Source organism: Mus pahari, chromosome 1 (assembly GCF_900095145.1).
Source record: "Mus pahari chromosome 1, PAHARI_EIJ_v1.1, whole genome shotgun sequence".
NCBI classification, from domain to species: domain Eukaryota; kingdom Metazoa; phylum Chordata; class Mammalia; order Rodentia; family Muridae; genus Mus; species Mus pahari.
The window spans coordinates 139,857,747-139,879,115 of record NC_034590.1 but is presented as its reverse complement, the minus strand read 5'-3'; the positions used below and the strand labels follow the sequence as shown (position 1 = coordinate 139,879,115).

At 43.3% G+C, this 21,369-nt stretch overlaps 1 protein-coding gene across 3 annotated transcripts in view; it reads left to right on the top strand.

Moving 5' to 3' along the window:
• Positions 1 to 21,369, top strand: part of Glis3 (GLIS family zinc finger 3) — a 417,582-nt gene that overhangs the window by 360,778 nt on the left and 35,435 nt on the right. For all 3 annotated transcript variants that reach the window (XM_021205791.2, XM_021205781.2, XM_029537780.1), the window contains one exon: positions 17,657 to 17,825. In XM_021205791.2, coding sequence (XP_021061450.1) covers positions 17,657 to 17,825 — 169 coding nt within the window. The remainder of the gene's footprint in view (positions 1 to 17,656; positions 17,826 to 21,369) is intronic.

Here is a 21,369-nt window from a genome sequence, read left to right as displayed (position 1 = left end):
TCTACCTGGGTGTGAATCATAGGTGATCCTATATTTAGGAAATTGCAGGTTGCAACAAAAAAAGGAAAGACTATTCTAATGCAGGAAGAACCCATTGTTTTTCTTTGATTGTCTTAGCTTGCAATTTGCGTGTATTTTCTAGACTCCGTGGTGGTGGAGTACTTGAGAAAACATAATTAGTTTTATTACTTTACACGGAGAAAACTCTTGCTGCAAGCCATCTGAAATTCAGTCGCATTTGCACCATATTCTAGACAATGAGACGTTTCCATTTTCGGTAACTTGCAGATCTCATTCCCATCTGCATCTCAATCCATAGCCAGGTTGGCAGCATGCAATCTTTTTTTTTTTTTTTCTTTTTCTTTTTCTTTTGAGAAGTACTAATAAGGCATAGAGAATGAAGAATTTACTGATGCATTCCAGTGGCTTAGGAGAAAGATATGCTTTGTGGCTTTGTAAGCTTGACGGTTCTCAAGATGATCCAGTGCAGAAGACAAGGACATTAGAAAGATGCTCATTCCAAGAGCATCAGTCATCAAAATAGTCCTAATCGCACTGTGCCAGCATCGAGGTACCTTTCACAGTTGTTTGGGGACTTTTTCTTTGAAACAACATAGCCTCATCTCTTTCTAATCCAGAGAGAGTGATTAAAACTTACTTGAAGGACTGACCAAATCTTTAAAAGATGCAAAGATACATCATCAAATGTGTGTGGCTGCCCCTGGACACCACCAACACACACTGAAAACCTCTGTATTAGACATAAGTGAGGAGACATGGATAGCTTTTTTTTTTTTTTTACCAGAAGCTTTTGATTTGTGTATTGCTGGCATGTGAACATTTATTCTAACACACCAAATGAATCAGTAGAATAGTTAAAACAAATTATTACCATCCCTGTACTTTTTCAGCCAATGAAGATACCTTGCTAAAGATCTGGAACTCAGAAGTTAAGGTCAAAGGTAATCAGAGGAGACTGAGAAAACCCACGTATAATAGCAGCAGTTTTCGGGGATTGGCCAGTCTTGGCCCACGTCTTCGCTGCTATGACACCTGATGCTATGGAAAATGTTGTCTGTGTTGTATGCATCTAATATACCGTTCATTTTCAGCTCTCGTGTTGGACTGGATGTACATTTTTACATGTCTGGTACTATTTTTAAAGTTTTAGACTTTTCAACTTCTTAAGGTTTCATTTTAGTTTGAAGTGCCTTTGTCATCCGTGATGCTTTTCTATATTTGGTTCTCAAAAAGATCTTGAGCTCTTGCCTTTTGCCTTTGAGCCTCTAACTGTAGCAGACGAGCTGTGACACCAGGCAAGGAAGTGTAAGTCGCTGCATCCATCAGTGCCTCAGCCTGCAGTTGGCAGACATTTTCTGCCCCTGAGAACACTTGATGTAGGCAGGCGCCACCCTCCCAGCATTTCCCTGGGATTTTAACTCTCCGGGTGGCTCATACGTGTCAAAGTTTATTCTTCTTACTTATGCTTGTTTCCCTTGGGTGCTATTGTACTTTCTTGCTTTCTGAATTATTTTAAATAATTGATTATAATTTTTGATTTGCTGAATAGGCAACAAACTCAGAGGCAGAACCACACATGGAGAAGAACTATAAAACCAAACTTACATGCCTTCTTTGCTAAGCTCTTGGCATGCACATATGAGGAGTGTATGTGCACACTAGCTGTATATGGGCTAAAGGTCTTCGGACACATGGCAGCCCATGGCACATGCCAAAAGCATGCTGGAATTAGTTTGATGTTAAATCTGAATTGTTAATTTTATTTGATGGACTTAACACTTGTCTTAGTGGCAGAAATACTTCGAGATGGCTAGGGTATGGTTCAATGGGAAAGAACTTGCCTATCTTGTGTAAGATGTGTTAGACCTTGGGTTTTATCACCAGCACTGCACAAAGTACCTGATTATTCTCTTTAGATTCTGTTAATAAAAATCTGGGAGATAAAGTAAGTCAGGAAAGTACTTATGTAATGATTATGAGATATGTATGCCTTTAGTTGCTAGAGAAATGATTTAGCACAAAATATCTTTATGGGAACCTGTTGAATATATGTTAGTGTGGGAAAGGAAGCCCTTAAATACAGCCTTGAGCTCCATCATCCCTCAGATGTCACAGGATTCATTTGTATGGCCTTAAGATGGGCAGGGAAGATAGCAATTGTGATACATAGAAGTCCAATATGTCCTGAAGTATCTACTTCCTTTATTGAAGCAGACTTCTCAGATTGATAAGACAGTGACTGATGGGAATGGATTACCTAAAAAGGCTTTTATCTTTGTCAGAGAAAATAGTGTTCTAGGTTAAAAGGATGAAATACACTTGAGCCCATGCTGAGGATGATATTAAATTGTGGTGTTTACTTTCTCACTGTTGGAGGACTCCTGGGTTCCCCGGGCCTATTGCTGAGTGGGCCCCAGGGACAGGGACAGTGGTCAGAAAGCCCTGAAAATAGATCACTTCTATTTTGTTTTTCAGAGACTATGGCCTAGGTCAGTATGGAAATCCCAGGTGATTTATTGAGAATCTGTTAGACTTTTTCAGCAAATCAAGGTGTGAATGCCACGTTCGTAGCATTGGGATGGATAGAAATCTGAGCTCCTATAATGCGCTAATGAAGTAGGCAAGTCTAAGTTTCATGTGTTTACAGCAGCATGGACCAAGTGAGCTCGTGCTGGCTTAGCAGAGGCTCCACACACAAACAAAGAATGCTGCATAGACACATGATCTGACCCATGTGTGTCTAAAATGGCACTGGCTCCGTCGAACGTACACATGTTAACTGTGGTCTCAGTGTGAGCTGACCTAAGTGAACCTATGATCTCAGACATGAAGACTTGGTGCTAGACATTGGAATCATCCCCCAGAAACCCAAATCCTTAGGACTTGCTTAGAACTGCTGGTCAGAGGAGCTAAAGCTACAGATGAAGGCTGTCAGGTGACCCAGAGATGAGGCCTGCTTGCATCCTTTCCACTCCAGTCCAACCTGATGGACAGATACCCATGCAAGGGATGCTCCTGACAATGCAGGCCTTTGACAGAGATGGTTGAGACAGTCAAGTCCCACAGAAACTACTATGAAATGGAAAGCTATTGCAGCAAGAACCAGAGAGACCTTCAAGAATGAGGGGATTTTATAGGTACTGATTCTGTTGGGTTATAAAGTAATCCTTATGTTTTGGGCTAGTAAGTCCTGTTGAACTATTCAAATTTTAATGTAACTTTAAGCTCTTTAGGGAGACAAAAAGCTCTCTGTTCTGATAATCATATATAAGCATGATGAAAGGAAAATAAGAATTAATTTATGAAGTTTCACATTGCTTGGAGAAGGGAGCTTTTCTCCTGTGATAATATGAGTTTTTACAATAAACAACACTTTGTTAACATGCTTTATGAATAGTGTTTCATTTTAATGTAATCTCATGTTATATATTTTAATATACTTTCTACATTCTTAAATTGAGTATATTCGCTGTCTTTGGATTCCTTCTTAGGAAGTTGTAAATGCTAGACATAATTTTCTATAAAAGAGCCTCCCATGGTCTCTTTTCAAAGAACCTGGTTGTTAGTTTACGGGGTGTTCATTAGAGGGCTCTAAACTGACACACAGATTTCCCATTAAATTAAACTTTATAGGAAAGAGCTGTAGAAGATGAACATAATTCTACATTAAAGTCTTCAGAAAGACACAAAGCATTGTAAAACACATAACTATGTCTTGCATTACCTTTGGAAAGCACTGTTTTGCTTAGAATTTACAAAGGGGAGAAAGTTTGGAATAGGGTAGACAGAGGGAATGGGGCAAAAGGACCATGAAGGACATATCTGACAGTGCTTTTATGACGCCTCTCCTGATGGCTTCTCAAGCTGTCATCTGGATCCATAACACTTTGTCAACCTGAGAGTCCTGGCACCTTTGGAGGTTGAAGGACCCTTTCGTAGGGGTCACTATCCGCTATCCTGCATATTAGATATTTACATTATGATTCATAACAATACCAAAATTACACTAATGAAGTAACCATGGGAATAATTTTATGGTTTGGGGGTGGGGGTCATCACAATATGAGGAGCCGTATTAAAAGACCACAGCATTAGGAAGGTAGGGAACCACTGTTGTAGAGCATCTGCTGTCTGTGATTGTGACCCTAGGAGTAAGCCTCATGTCCTCTGTGGGCTTTAATGTCCCTAATGTAGAGTTGCATCCTCCCCAACCCTGAGACAGTCCACCAGTGTGTTTAAGGACAGCGGAAGACCTTGTAAAAATGCCGTTTTCTGAGCGTACCCCTGGGTTCTCCAACTCAGTAGTTCTGAGCAAACCCAAGGTTTGACTCTATGCCAGATTGTTCTAACCTAAGGCTATGCAGAGTGCTGCTTATCCCAGTAGCTCACTTTGCAACCCATTGTTGTTGACTCACAATATATGTGATTGGCTTCTATCAAATACCCAGTGTGGATCTAGAGAGGACAAGTAAAAATAAGAGTCTGTAGCTCACCTGGGTTGCTCACTGTGCTATCCTTCAAAGGGCTCACGTCATTTTTGGTTTTTGATGTTTTGGGTTTTTGTTTTTTTTTTTAATCATACACATTCCATTGACACAAATTAAAATGTAGGTGTCCAGGCCGCACAGGTCACACTGACACTTACGGAGCTGTTACAGCTGTTACTATCCTTACATGTTTGCACACTGCCAAATTGGGTGCTTCAGTTTTCCTCCTCTGCCTATTCCCTTGTACTCTTGCTGGGTTTTCATGCAAGATTAAGCTGATTCGCTCAGTTTTCCAACATGCACAAGTTTTTGCTGTAAAAACATGTTTCTGCACATGAACAAGCAGTTTAATTCATAAGAGCTGGAAGTTACAGAATGCTCTGATTCCCATCAATAAGAAAGTGTGTTATTGGTTCCCGTGACATGGCTGTCATCAGGACACCTGTGAGAGGAAAGTTAAAGGAGGAAGGACTTAAACAGCTCATAGTTTGAGAGCATTCTCTGCATAACTGCTTGGGTCCTCAGGCTGGAGCAGATCATGACAGTAGCAGTGGGGCAGGTAGAAGAGAAAGAAGGCTGCTCTTTATGGTAGACAGTGTGGCCATGACTTGGGACCAGGGGTAGATGTCAAAAGTACGTGTCCAGTGTTTATATAAACATTGCACACCTCCTGGAAGAGGAGACAAAGAAGTAAAGGTTCACCAATTGTTGTCCCCACTAGAGGAGGTCTTGGTTGTCTTTGTGTTATCGTTTATCCCCCCTACCCCACCCTGCTACTGATTTAATATTATTTTGTTATCATGTGGGATATGAGGAGGGCCATTTATCTCTCCTTTGCAGTCTGTCTCAAGCAGGTCTGAGGGAACAGATGGACGGTAAGATGAAATTCAGGCCAGAACAGAAATACTTTACACCTTTTGTGGCTGTGAACCAACCAACCAAACAAACAAACAAATAAACAAATAAATAAAAAGGTCCAAAGGTCTGACTTGCTGTTTCCATTGGCTTTAGCCTCTAAGGAAAGAAAGAAAAAGGAAGTTAGTCTCCTGTCTGATGCACAAAGGGTTTTCTTTTCTTAAGAACTATATTTTCTGGTGTTTGTAGGCATAATGAGAATTTCTTTTTACTGTTGTATGGACACTATTGTAAAGAAAGGTTAAGGATAACATGCGGCTCTAAACTGAAGGACTCTATTGAATGAACTCACATGCAACTTGAGATACTTTACAGTGGTAATAGGGTTGAAGCAAGATTAAGCATGGCGACATGTACCCATTCTACGTTGACCAAAAGCTCTGCCTCGGGTTGGCACTTACAGTGGCTTCCTGGCTATCATCTTAGACTGGTCAGCCCCATTCATGTGCCCAGCCATGCCTTGAGCCACTGCTACCCTTCCATCCCACACTAGTGGAAGTTACAGGTATCTTTCTGGGGTCCTGAGTTGAGACTCTATTTGCCTCACTCTCAGGGTTGTTTCTAGCTAGACTCTGGTTATCTTCTTGTACACTAGCCCAGTTCTTTCTTAGTGAGCTTGGCTACTCATAGCTCATGTCTGTCTTCTCTGTTGGTCTGTCTGTCTGTCTGTCTGTCATCTACCTATCATCTATCTGTCACCTGTCTGTGTATCATTTATATCTCTCTCTGTCTGTCAACTTTTGAACTACAGAGTTGAGCCTAACCGTAGTGTTTCTGTGAATGCCTAATCATAGCCTATGGCATGAGAGGTTTTGTGTCACTGAATCCTTTCCTCTGAAAGTCTTAAGGGAGTCATCCCTTCTACCTTTTAGGAATGAACAGCTGCAGACAGTGGCTGGTCACTACTAAAGGAGATAAGCTCTCATCAGCTTGTATAGGAATTTCTTCCCCAGGTTGGTTTATACTAAACTTTTAAACATTTTTATCTTGTTCCACCACTCCCCCTAAAGATAGTGTCTTGCCATGTAACTCTGACTGGCTTAGAACTCCATATGTAGACCTGGCTAGCATTGTACTTACAGCAATCCTTTCCTTTGCCTCACCAGTTTCAGTAATTCCAGATATATATCATCATGCCTGGCTTGAGATCAACAGAAATGGGTTTTTGTTGTTGGTGGTGGTGGTGGTGGTTTTAAACCTGCTGGCCCGTGTCAACAGGACAGAGGTGTCTTCCGGTCCACTGTGCTTGAATTTTCAGGCAGTTTTAAGTTACATCCATACAAACACTAAGCATGGGTAATATCCCCTGACTTCTTCATAAAGTCAAACATATGTAATTACTGACATATGTTTTGCTGATAAAATGTTTTACACACATCTCTCTTACTGTCCATGAAGCCAATCTGCTCAGGCACAACATTCCCAAATGGAAACACTTCCTTGCCTCCAATGGAGACTTTCCCATTACTGAGATTGATCACTGAACTTAATGACATTAAGAGTTCTTAGGAGGCAGCAAGTGTTCAACATCTGTTAGTGCTAATTATTGCTGTATTCAAATCCTAGGAAATGTATATTATGGTTCTGAACAAAAGCATAGGGAACAGGTGCACAAATGACTTGCCATCCTCATATTTTTTGTCGTTGTTTATAGAAATGGGGGGGTGGAAACTTAAAGAAATTCAGTATCATTTAGTAGAGTAAAAGAAAACTAAGATAGAATTCTTTAAATGTTATATTCCAGCATTTTGCCTAGTTTTTAATGTAGAACCTTCACTGTGTTGCTCTAAAGATAAATAAATTGGGATCAGAAACTCATCGCTTAGGTGGCAATTAGCCCCAAACTCACAATGTCAAAATTTTATTTTCATAGTTACTAGGATTTGAGTACAAAAATAGTGGTCTGGTTGCCTTTGCTTTAAAGACCACATGTCATGCAGAAAGATTGTGGAACTAAATCTAAAGCCCCACCCTGGCTCCCTGTCTGCTGGGTACTGTGTTTAGGGGAACTGACTTTCCTTTTGTAGGTTGGTGGGAGGAAGACTCGTGACTCCACAGGGCTTCTGTGAGCATGAAAGGCATAAAAGAATATGTCATGCTTGCTGGCAACTTGTAAGTTCTCAATGGCTCTCCTTCTTTCCTTCTTTTCTTCCTTCCTTCCTCCCTTCCTCCCTTCCTCCCTTCTTCCCTCTCTGCTCAAAAGCTTAAGGAACTGTCGATAAGCCATGTTGGCCTCTGTGACAGACACCAGCATCCCCTCTAGAGTTGAGAGACAGAATTTTTTCCAAGAAGCCAAGACAAGATTTGACCTTGGAGCTTACAGGTCCTAAGCCCCACTTTCAAATCTCTGCATTAGACTGTGGCCCATTGCCACGGAGTGTAAGTCTGGTTAGACTGGCCTTCTAGAGTTCCAACACCATGCCTACTTGGGAAAAAAAATGGACTTAATGAACAGTGAACCTGTGAGGTGAAGCAGGCCCTCAGACATTGTACTTAGGCTGGGCCGGTGCAATTTCACACAGCCATTGCTTTGGCATTGATGAGGTATAGCCTTGGTCTCTCCTGATGTCATTTGTCAATAGACTCTTCAGGCTCTGTCATTAACCTCAAAACATAGTCCACAGTACCTATAAAATTATTTCTGGTTATTTTCTTACCTCATATTTAGTTTTTATAATTCATATTTTTCTAATTATACTGTGATAGGTGTTTTCTCTGTAGCTGTTATACAACAGTAATTCTCTTTACACCAGAGATCAGCAAATACTCAACAGGCCACATCTGGCCTGCTTTCCGTTCCTGCAGAGCCAGAGAAGTAATGGTAGTTTTATGAAATTGAAAGGTAAATGCAGACAGAAGTAAGTTTTCAGATGAGAACAGCTGTAGAGAAAATGGAGGGCATTGCTTTTGGTCTACAAAACCTAACACATTTATGCTCTAGTCCTTTCCAAAACAGGTTTACTGACCTCAACTTCAGACTTCCATCTGGAGCATCTGTCAATGACCAAATGAAATGAAGGAAGCCATAAAGCACATTAACTGAACTAAATTAATTACAGAGGAGATGCCTTGTAAGAGCGCATAACACCTAGGAATTGGCCTGGGCCTATAGTCTTTAGATTTAGTGGAGGCATCAGATGTCTCCCAGCCTATGGCTTTCCATGGAGCTTTGTGAGGCAGATGGTAATAAAACCATCTTTCATCTTTTGTGGGATGATCTCTGGGAATCTGAGATTAGAGGCCCTCAGACAGAATAATCCCTGAAGTCATCAGCTAGAAGATCTCTGAGGCGAACTGGCATGGGCTGCCCTGGCCAACGTGTTCTTATCAAGGAGGACACCGCTAGCGAGGGAAGGGCTGGGTTCCAGGCAGGATGACCCAGAGGCTGGCAGCAAGATCTAGGAGTCTGCATGGTTTTACTCTGTCCATGTTTCTTCTTCCGAGAAGGAGAGGGGTTTTAGACCCTAGAGAGCATAGGCTGTTTCTTAAAACCAAAGCCCCTCTTAGATGTCCACATCTTTATTCCCAGGAGTAAAGCAAGAATTGAAACGTCACACTTGAGGGGCCCACTTGGTCATATTCCAACAAGGGAAGATACCCGAATCCTCAGAATATCTTAGGACTCACAGAAGACCTAGAAGTCAGTGTAACTGATGACTGTTCTCAGATAAGAAAAATTGCTAAATCAAAATTCTTCCCAAAATCTTGCATGTGAACATAAATTCATGATTAAAAAAAAAAATGAATGTCTGCTTGTGAGTCAAGTAAACTAGACGGTAAAGAAAGACTGTGAGAACAGGTATAAAAAAAGGAAGAAAGGCCCACAAAAAAAACCAACTTCCTTGTGCGGTTTTTGCCTTAGGCTAGTAATAATAGCCCTGCAGAGGGCTGTTGTGACTAATTTCTATACATCTATAGGAAAGAGAGGTTTCCTCAAAGAGTCTGTAGTTCAGCAGTTTATTCAGGTAGAAGAACCAATCAAAACCAGGTTGGTTGTCTTCACGATCCCACCTTTTGTGTTATAGTCATGGAATGTATAGCAATGGGTTAGGAGGTTGAATATGTTTTACTAAAATGGTTATTATTATTTATGAATATGTCAGGCTTTACTACAAATACAGGGGTGAGGAGAACTTGTTAATTACCACAAGGAACAGCTAACCATGCCAGCCTTTACCTTCTTGCCTTCTGCTTTCCTCTCTGACCTGAAAGAGGGTGAAAATCTAACATACAGGCAGAGAGGAAATTCGGATACCCGAAGGGAAGGCTACATGTTTGCATGTTCACACTGGGCTACTGTGTAAGATAGGGCGACTAAGTAGGAGAGGGGTGCTATTTAGGAGAAACACAGTCCTCGATCTTAGGTTTGATGTGTCACACATTGTCTGGAAAGATCTAAGAAGGCTGCATGAAATGTTGGCCCCGGCGAAGTGCCAGAATGAAGCCGTTCGAGTTGAAAAGAATGTTTCTGTCAGGGGCTTTCCCGAATAGAAGCTAATTACGTCTGTATTTTCAGAATGCTTGATGGTAACCTTTGGCATTCATGTGGGTGACATCAACCATATCTTCTAGTTGTATCGTGGTATACCCCAGAAAGGCTTGTAAGCATGTATACCCCACCAAACATTAATAACTTCTTCCCTGGTAGTAAATCTAGCTGCATGAGCTAGAAATGTAATTGGGCTGCCTGTGCTGAAGTTTGGAGCTCTTGGGAGAATATCTGTTTGTAAGAGAAGCTGAATATTCATGTAACTGTCCAGACATCAATCCATTCTTATTTTACCTTATTTATTTCTGTTCCCCAGTGAACAACAGCGCTCTTAAGCACAAAGCTAATAGGCACATTCTTCAGAACTGTGCCCTCTCTTACCTAAATCCAGCAGCCGCCTAACACATCTGTTTGTCCATTGCCAGGTAGCGCTCCTGTCAGGTGACACGTGTATGTTTCCTTTGTCTTAGAGCACTGGAGACAGTTCCATTGTTTGCCATCAATTAGCTGAGGGTAGTATGTCAGGGATGTACGGGTGGTGTCACTTTAGTGTGACAGCCACCCGATGCGGTTGAGAAGGGATTGTTTCATTATGCTCTTATCAGGGCTGCTGGGTAATGATACGCCACACTGCAAAGTGGAGCCGGGAGTGAGACAGGCAGGAAGAATAGATTTTTTTTTTTTTTTTTTTTTTTTTTTTTAGTGATTGGCAATATTAAAATTATTCATGCCACAGGGAAAAGGGAAAGATTAGAGGGAGGGATGTGCAAACTCTTAAGAAGTGGCTTTCTCCTGACACAGGTGGAGTGTGGATGCAGAATGATGACGCCCTTCCTGATGAGAGGCAGAGGGGGCAATGCCCTGACATTAGGAGGGAAGGAAAAGGGAAACAGGAAGCAGCCCGTTCTCATCTGCAACAGGGATTAGCATAAACTGGGGTCTCTCCCATTCTCCAATTAACTTTAGAATCAAATACAGCCTTCCTAGCAAATTACCCTGGCAGGCATTTTCCTTGCTAGAAAACTCTTTCTGGCGTGTGAATTTAGGTCAGGAGGGCGTTTTCCATTGGATGACGGTGCAATTAAATTGCTTTGAGGTGTACTGTGAAGAGCGGCAGATGGTATTGGACTTAAATTTTCACTCTTGGGGACCAGATATCTGAACACTCCCAATATTGGCTGTTTTCCCCAGCATGTCTAAAGGGAAGTCTTTCTTTGAATTCTGAAAATTAACTGGATCTTTATGCTCCTGGAGAGGAGAAACAAACAAAAAGGAAGCACTGGAAATGTAAAATACTTCAAGATAAACTAAGCTTCAAGAGGGACAATTGTGTTGACATTTTAGTAACAGCCCATTTTCGCTCCTTAACGAAGTGCAGTCATGCATGAAAATGACTTGTTATCTTCTAAGCTGAAATGTATTATGGGTTGTATTGCAAAGGTATGTATTACCCCTTCAAAGTAAAGATCATTTTAACCCTATGAGGACTTGTTCTGGGCCTCAAACACTTTGTACCATATACATAAAAATACTGAACAATAAAAGACTGATTGAAGAGGATGCATAACTCCTCCATGGTGAAGGACTCCAGTGCACAGTCTATGTGCAGTTCTTTTCGCCCGGGGTTTACATAGGAAAGTGTTGTTACATAGTTACCAGTTTGGAGCAATCCGTGTCTTTGTGATTCCGTAATCCTATTAAGATTGTATTCATTGCAGTAATGTTGTCACATGATAGGAGCATTCTGTAAGCGTATACCCATAGTTCACCCTTTGTCCTATGTGCTTTTAATTCTTTTAATCTTATTTTATTTTCCGTATATCAGTATTTCGACTGCATGTATGTCTGTATGACTGTGTACCGCATGCACGTTGTTCACAGAAGCAATAATAGAGTTTTGATCCCATGGAACTAGAGTTGCGGACATTTCTGAGTTCCCCATGTGGGTTCTAGGAACTAAACCTGGGCCGTCTTCGAGAGCAGCAAATTAAGTTGACTGCTGGGGCATCTCCCAAACCGCTATTTGGGTTTTTAATGCATTAGTTCTATTTCTCCGTGCAGTCTTGTGAAGTGTTATCCTTTTTAAGATAAAGAAGCACCTGGCAATCTCTAGGGCTAAACTTGCAATCCAGGTCCATGGGCCTCCCATTGTGTGCCCAGTCTCCTGTTCCTAAACATGCTGACACCACCTGTCTCGGGTGCTTGATTTCTGATGAGGCCAAAAGAGCCAAAATTTCCATTGCAGTTAAATGACTTATCGAACTCCTCCTGACGCTAAATTTCTCCTCCTGGGAGTGAGACAGAGAGACAAGATTAAGCTCACCTTTCATATGGACCCTCTAATTCTTGTTAATGTCTCCTTGAGAGCCAATTTACCTTGGTCTCATCGATTAGTCTGCTCCTCTGTGCCTTGACCCTTGAAATTCTGCCCCAGAGATGAATGGTCCGCCCAGACTTCCTTCCCTTGTGCTAGTCACCAAGCAATTAATGTCATTTCTCAGGAGCCCAACATGGCTCTGACATTCATTACAAGCGAGAGTCACCATCTTGGGATAAGGTGGATTTCCTTCTGGTGAGGACAGGCCAGAGTGGAGCTAGGGCTTTTCAGAGGCCATAAATGCCCCCAAGCACAGGTCTACAGGGGAGGGCAGCAGTCTCCACAGACACAGTAAATCTTCTGGTGGCACGTTATCCACAGCCAGGACAACACATTTGCCACAGTAAAGGGCACGTACGACTGCTGCCTGCTCACCAGTCCCCCTGCAGGCCTCACGCCCTTCCTTACCTGTGGATCAATACGCCTCTGACGTGGATCTGAAATCTTTACTTTGGGGGGGGGGGAAGCACATTTCTTACCAGCGGTTTGTATTCCAAACTGAACGGTTCAGTTCATTTCTGGTCAGAATTAAATTTCGGAGCTGGACATTTTCCCTCACCACGGCTGAGAATGGACAGAAACCGAGAGTGTTATTCTTGACATTCTCACTCAGAGTGTGGTAGCCCACCTGAGTGTCTCTACTCTATAACTCTTTTGGGTTATCGGATTATCAAAGAACAAGTATAGCTTTCCATCATTTTGAACAAGAAAACCCACTAGCTATTCTTTGCCGGACTGTGAATTGCACCTAGTTTTGCAGCTACCAGGCAAGGACTTGCCCACTGAGCTAGATCCATGTCTTCCTCTTTTGACCTTTGTTTCAGACAGTCTTACTAAACTGCCCGGGCAGGCCATGAACTTGGGATTTCTGACTTCATTATCCCTATTCGTTAGGATTACAGCCTTACTCTATGAGGCCTGTCTGTGCTAGCTAATTTTGTATGCCTCAGACTGACAAGAAAGTCTTTGTCCCTACCCTCCGAATGATGAAAACAGTCAGGAAGTGACATGGGAGGTACCCTACCTCAGACCTTGGAGTGGCCCAAGGCAGGTAGTCTTTATTTGGAGTTCCTAAAGTACTCCTTGCATCCTCTGTTTGTGTGGTAAATACCTCACAGGTGAACTACCCCAAAGGAGTTCTGTCCATTAGAAATAATAGATTAATAGTCAATATTTGGATGTAAAGATGCTGATTGACCCTGATTAAATGAAATAGTTCAAGGTAGCCGCCTAGACTTCACCATCCCTGAGGACCTGAGAGCCATATGGATCACAGAGCCACCTCTGCCCAATTACTGTTGGAGACAGGGTCGAGGTCAGCCATAAGCCAGGCCCCATGACAAGAGTCCCCAGCAGTAGGAAAGAGGGCTTCTGGCTCTGGGCAGCAGGCGGAGTTCATGCATTCATTGCTTCAGCAGGCTTTATTTCCTTGGGGAGGTTACCACCACTTAATCACAAAAGCAATAAGGGCTTCTAGTGGGTTCTGTGCTGTGCCTAATCAGTTGTTCCAGCTGCCAATCACCAGCAGTGTCTGGAAGTTCACAGAAAAGCCCCCTTCAAGCTTTGGAGACAGCACTGACCCCCGAGGTGACTCAACAATGAGAGCTGCCCCCCAGGGGTAGTCCGTGTCCGGTTGATGTGGTCACAGCAGTTTTGTTAATATTGTCTGGCTTCTGGAGGGATCCGTTCTCTTTAGGCTTTGATCGGTGGGCCACGTTGTACACTCCAGTGGTCGAACTGTGGAAATCATTTTGAGTAAGGTACAGAAATAATTTTTTTTTTCTTTTGTGAATAACCTTACAGTTCCACTCCAACCTGGAGATTTTCTTCCTAAGATTGGGAATACCTTGGCAAAGCCTGTGCGTTCGTCAGTAAGTAAGTGCTGAAGCAGACAGGGCTGTGACAAGCCGGGAGGTAGCCAAACTTAAAACATTCATGAAGTAGTGGAAGATTGTCTTCCTGTGAGTGAAGAAGTCATTCTTGGAGACTATAGTACTTAAAAGTATATTCTAGATGTATGTCTTGATGAGGTTAGGTGTTCCTGGAAGTCACTGTAGATAGCAAAGGCATTTTTCTGAGCCATGATAACAGTTTCTTTGATAAAGGCCAAGGGTAGTCCCGCTGCAACCATACCTAGCTGACTCCAGATAGTCGTCCTTTGGGTGTATATTAGAAAGACATGTTGTGTCTTTATTACTTATCCTCAATTTCATTTCATTATTTTGGTCACAGGTAGTACCTACAACAAGCAATTATAACCTGGATGCTGCAGACAGGCTATTCTCCGTAGACAGTGATTAATATGTTTCTTTCAGCTAAGTCATAATCTCTCTATACTTCTCTTACAAGCTCCTCTTACTTCCCACAACACAGAAGCAAATGGTTGGCTTTCTTTTGCAGAAAAAGTGATTGATTGTACCCTATATAAGAAACTGTTCAAATACCTTCCGATTCAGACTTTAAATTGAAGCCTGAAGCACTCCCTTTCTTCTTCTCAAGGGGTCCCTGGTAGAGGAACATCCCATTTCAGTGTCATGAACCAGCTATAGTTATAAAGGAAAGGGCTGTGGACATGTGTGTGACCCGATAGCTCTTGGAAGATAGCTCTTGGTAATCAGCTTCATGCCAGTTACCTCAGAGAGCTTACCCCACACACCCTCTGCACCACCTCCTCCTCCTGACCTTTGTGCTATACCTTCATAAAGCTTGGAAAGACCTTCCCTCAACTGCACCACATACCTCTGGCTTTCTGCTCCAGGACTCTTGGATGCCCTGAGGTTAAGACATGTGTCTGCTTACAAATCTGAGAGAATTAATCTTTGATCAGAAGAGAATAGAAAATGTTAGATAAAATTTCTACCTCTATATTATAGCCCCAAACTAGATTTTATTGGCATTCAGATTGTTTGTCTCTATTCATTCAAAAAGCAAACATGAATTAATGCAATTGGTAATAAAAGCTGTGTCTTGTTTTATAGTTTAACCCAGGACCAAGCTTTGTGTCTGCCATATGGTAGCTACTCCACAAATATTTGTGGAGTGTTCAGCTCCTTAGAGAATCTGAAAAGAGACCATGGCTGTAACTGCAGGGTAGCTCACTTTCTTAATATGCATCATGTTCTAGGTTCGATCCCCAGCAGAGGAGAAAGGGAGAGGAAGGCAAAAATTCTAAACTAAGTATGTCAGGGTAGAGGACATGGCAGAAGTACTGAAGGAGAAACTGCTGGAATAAATTCCAAGTGTGGTTAATTATCTGGCTTGGGTAGAGTCACAAATTCGTGTGTTAAAGTGTTGGAACCGTGTTAAGAGGTCTGCATTAGTAAATCTTGGTATTTTGATAGAATTAATGCATACTTGTGCGCAGAGTCCCTCAGCAAGTCCTCACTTTCAGTGACGGGCTTTCAATGACACTGAATTGTCTAGCTATGAAATTGTATCTAATGTCAAATCCAACTAAAGCGGTTACTATAGACCTTTGGGAAACACCCTGTTTTCTGCTGAACCATATTGTAAAACTTAGAGTGTGCAACCAGGTTTCCCTGTTGCCCACGAGGTTGTAAGCAGTGAGGGCAGCACTTCCCTTGTAATAAACACAAACACATACACACAAAAATATCTCTCGGCATGACTAAGCGATGGGTATGCTCAGCAACAATTACAAAATAGAAGAAAGCTTCTGAGACCTATTATCCCGTTCATTTTTAGAGCAGTATTTAAAACCCAGGCTTCACGCTGACAAGCACCAATGTTGAAACTAACTATGGCTACAGTCCATCCAAGCAGCCTTCTCCCTTGGGCCACATTATTATGGGGAATGCAGGCAGAATTGTGGTTCCCTGAGCCAGCAGGACACAAATGAGGGGCAGTGATTCATAAGGTGACTCCAGTGAGTTTGCAGATGTGTAACTCTCGTGGAAGCTGACACGCACGAGAGAAGCCTTGACTTTTTGAACCGGTAAGCACTTTCTGGCCTCACTGCCACTTCAGGACTTGGGAGGACTATGGAAGGGTGAAGGTTTCTGAGGATAGGAGTGAACCTGACAAGGATGCTGATTTACCAAAAATAAACCCTTCAAATGAGATCACACCCATGTCAGTAGCTTTTTGAGCGGGAAGATGGTAATTCTGCCTCTTCACACACTCCTGTAAGTCCTTGAACTCCTGTGCCATTGGATTAGTCCTTTGGGGGCTGGGTCATCTGGGGTCTTAATTCTATCCTGGTGAGGTTGGATGAAAGTGATACTGGTCTAAAAATACAACTCCTTGAACTTTTCAACCTACAGATCTTTTTTGATAATATGACTTTCTTAATCCTGAACTTGATTTCTTTAATTTACAAAAAAAAAAAAATCCATTTGTTCTTTGATATTAGTAAAGTTTAAAAGGGGCAGAAACGGGCATAGAATGGAGCTGTCTACCAAGAAGGAAGTGAAGGGCATCATTGGTAATATTGTCGCCTGATTACAGCCTAATGAGATGTCTGCCAAGTAGGTCCCCCACAGTAAGGGTCCTTCCTCTCTGACACAAGTGACTTCGGAAGTGACAGGCCCCAACTCTCAGGCAACATCTTACCAATTAGCTCGTGTAAATGGACACACAGTCAAGTTTGCGGTCCTTTACAGTGCTCAAAGGAGAGGCTGCCCCAAGAGTGAGGCTCTGGTTCACCCTCCATGTGTGATGGGCAGTGGTGGGGACAGAGCCAGAGCTGCGTGTAAGGATTACCTTCACCTGCTTTCTCATCTTGGATAAGAGCCTCTTTGGAATGAAAGCAAGAGGGTCCATCACAGCATCACGGAAATGTCTGCAGTCTGTCAGGCTCTTAGTTCAGAGTCTAGGACCCTGTGTTGGAACTGCAGTCAGGTGGTTTCTGTTGTCTTTGTGCTGACGTGTGGCCATGGCAGAGAGAGCCGAGGCCTGGCCCAGAGCATCTTGCTGCACAGTGAGAAGAGGTAGCAGGGCCGTGCTGAGCCCCTTGCAAGTCAGCTGACTGAATGTGCCATTATGCAACTATCATCCTCTGTGACGGAAGAGCACACAGAAACCTTTGCTCAGAAGCAAACAGCACAAGATTCATGGTAACGACCAGCTAGGGAGCTGGCGAGGGCACACAGCACTTCAGAGGCAAAGGTGAGCCTGGAGCAAGTTCAAACAGAGCTCCAGAGATGGCGGTGGAGGCATGAGAGCCAGGGAACCTGTTCCGCCATAGAAACAAAAGCTGTGTGTATCCAGGAAGGGGAGAACTGTTCCCTAAAAGGCACTCAGAGAAAAACAAACAAGCCCCTGAAATATGCTCGCTGTCAGCTCTGGTGTTTAAAATGTGGGCCCCCTTCAGGGCACCGTCTCATGCTGCTTCTCTTGATTTTTCAGCTCCCATTTTCACCAGCAATCATTCAACTCGAAGTGGAACAGCTGCTGGGGCCGGGCCACCCCCACATCCTGTCAGTCACCCTTCTCCGGGACATAATGTACAGGGGAGCCCCCACAACCCCTCCTCCCAGTTACCTCCACTCACAGCTGTGGACGCAGGCACTGAGAGGTAAGGCCATCTGTCGCTCTCTCATAATAGGTGTCTCCGCCAAACCTCCCTCTACCGAGAAGAGCGCTGACAGTTGCTGGATTTTATTAATAATCTGTTGGTGGGTTGAATTACCCAGGGGTGACATTTTAAAAGTAACATACACCAAGTATGTGGACCAAATATCTCATTATCTGTTACCTTTTATATGTATGTACAACAAACTAAATGATACTGGCAGTGGACAGCTCAGGTGTCAGGACCTGGAAGCTGTATCACAACGACCAATGGTTGCCACCTCTCTCCATCTTGCTTTGGGGTTCAGTTTCCAGTGAGTTGAGGAGTTCTCTGAATAGGAATGGTACCATAGTCACACAGATAGCAATACAAGTTTGTGTGCTAGGCAGGATTCTGGGAACGAAAAAGAAGGAAGTTGGTCTTGGCTCATGGTTTCAGAGAACTCAGCCCATGGTCACTGGGCGCTGCTTTGGGTTCATTGGGTGGGAACATGTGGCAGAGGGGGCCTCTTCACCTCCTGATGCCTAGGAATTAAAGAGACAGGAAAAGGACAATTTTACCAATGGCCCCTTCAGGGCAACCTAAAGTCCTTTCTCTAGGCACCACTTCCTCAGAGAACTGCAGGGAGGTGCCAGGGCAATGCCTCCACACACCGGCCATGGGCAGTTCATCTCCCAGCTGGAGCACCACGAGACAAGATAATAAGGTGACAGAAGATGTTATGTGACTGATCAGAAAGCGACTATTCATGCAATGCCTTTGGTTGGTATCTCCCTCATAAGGAATTTCTGTGGGAAAAGAATCCCTATAGAACTCTATGTTCCGTGTTATTTTTGCTTCTGAATTCTCCAGTGGCTTTTGAGGTTTGGGTCTGAGGGTGGGTTGCTCATGCCGCTGCTCCCCAAATGCATCTGTTTCTGTGAACCACAAACCCAAGCAGTTTCTCAGTGAGCGAAAGGAATGGCAGTATAGGCATCAAGAGAAAAGGAATGCCTCTCCACATAGGTGGGGGGAAGGAACATCCAGGGCAGTGAGGCCACCGGCCAGATACAGAAGAGATGAGGGCACAGCAAGCACAAAGTCCTGGCCCTTCGCGGTAGCAGCGTGCAGGATGCACATGGATGATGGTTGGGTGATAATGGGCTGGCTTCAGTGGAGCCTTGTGTTTTTTACACTGAGGAGTTGGCCCTATCCTATTAGAAGCAAATAAGCATTGTTAGGAGAGATACACAGATTGACATGAGAGAGGGAGGAGTCTGCATAGGAAAGGCATTTGCAGTTGGGGTGGGAGATGAGGGAGTGAAGCTGGTGTAGGGTTCCTCATGAACACTGTGGAGCCTGGAAGTACAACAGAGAAGTAAGGGGGGAGTCACTGAAGAGCTGCATTAGGAGGCAGACTTGCTGAAGAACAGAGAGAAGGAGCCAGACCAATACCCAAGCTCTCTCTAGACACTGTGCCTTTTAACAAACTTTGGGAAATGGTAGCAGGGAGGGAGGGAAAGAGATTTATTTTGTGAGGTGGTAAAAGATCCATATGGATGTATGGGATCATTAAAAATGTGAATCAGGAGGTAAGAATTATTTCAACAGTCCTGTGTACAATGGTAAAATGTAGCCTCCCATTGAAGGACCTAAGTAATACCATATCAGTGGTCACCACCCCTTACATTCATGCCCACTGGAGACAGGAAGTCTGTCCTTCCAGGTCCTGATGCACACAGAAAGCTGAGAAGAGCTTATCCCTTTTAGGCTTTGGACAGTTTGCAGGTACCCCCCCCCCAAAAAAAAAAAAGAAACATGCTCAGCATAGCATACAGTAGGCCACACATGGCTTCCTAGGCAATCACGTGGTACCTTAGCGTGATTGACAGATTACAGTTGGAATCTAGAGAGTATGCAGTGATCACTAATGTAAGTGACCATGGTGGGAGAAAGGAGGAAGAGGACGGGAAGACACAGACTCTCCGTGGGAATGAATGAAGACAGGTTTGTACTTCCACTGCATACGCTTGCCATAGGGTGTGTATCCTGACCCCACCCCGACTCACTGGGCAAATGTGAGATGACACTTATCTCTTCCAATCAAGTCAGAGAAGAGGGTGACATGAAGAAACCCAGAGTTATTCACCATGTTTGCACTAGGGACCAGGATGAAAACCTGGAGAGGAAATGGGCTCACCTTCCGCTCTGGGTTTATGCATCTTTGCTGTGTTTGCCTGGGAAATCCCCCAGTAAAAACTCCAGCAGTTTTCTTAACGGAAACAGGTTGATCACACTTTGCGATTTTAGTGGGACACTGGCCTCTTTTCCTGCTTTTCGGGCATTGATTCATCATTTACTTAGCTTTTTAGCTCATTAATGAAATGGGATGAGTCACCGTCAGAAGTTAGAAAAGGCCCACCGCAGCTGCCCATCTAACATTCAGTTCTTTCATCCTGACCATCATAAAATAAATGTAAGTTTTCTCAAATTGGTGAGAAATTGGTTAGTATTTTTAAATACTAACTAAATGACACGTAATGTCAGGGGTTCAAACAGTGCCGCAGCCCATCCCCTGATGTTGATTTGCACTTCTTATGGGAAGTAGTGTTTTACTATGTCTTGTTGTATGAGCTTTATGTGTATATGGTGGCTTTCCTTGAGGGGAACTCAGCGTCTCTGGAAATGTTAAGTCACTGGGCAATATAGTGTGACTGTTACACCAACAAATACAAAAATACTTACAGGTGGCCATTTTGAACTGGAGAAATCTTAGTAGCCCCAGTGATAAGCCACCTAAGTTTGTGTCACTCATTTTTGCGAGAGAACATTAGCTGCCTGTCTTCCTTCTGAAGGCCACAAGCATGGCACAACCTGTGCTATCAGTGACAGGGATGTGGGCTCTCCACAGTGGAGGAGTTTATAAAAGCTTTCCTGGGCCCCGTGTCTAAGACTTCTGAGACACAGAAGACTAAAGGAAGAGAAGATTGTGTCTCTTTACAGAATGTGTAGTCTGGCACAAGAATTAAAGACCAGAAAAATGTTAGGAATCATTATTTTGTGAAAAGTAGTCAAATGGCCTTTACCAAATGAAGACTGCCAGTTTCTTGAATCCCTGCTGAGTACTAGAAACCTAGGGCTTGTATGTCTCTAACTAACCAGAGCTAATGCTTTAGGGACCGTATTCTAACTCACCATTGGAAACTCAGGACCATCTGCCTGGATGCTGGAGGTCAAAGAGTCACCTTTTCTCCTCACTGTTTTCTTAGTAAAGCTCTCCATTCCAGACAGGCCGGCCTGCTCACTCTTCCCACTTAGCTCACTTGTTGCTGTACCTTAACTCAGTCTCTCTGGATATTCTGTGCAGCCTTCGGTTCTCAGCTTGGTTCTCAGCCCAGAAACCTCCCCGTTTTGAGTCAGAGTCACACTCCCTGGGGAACTCCTTGGTTCTTAAGATCTGTTTCTTAGATCTACCGGCTAGAGCTGAGTTCGATTTGGGAGGACAGAAGCCTGGTTTCCTCATAAGCTTCAGAGTACTTCACTCTGAGTTCTATGCCATGTACTGAGG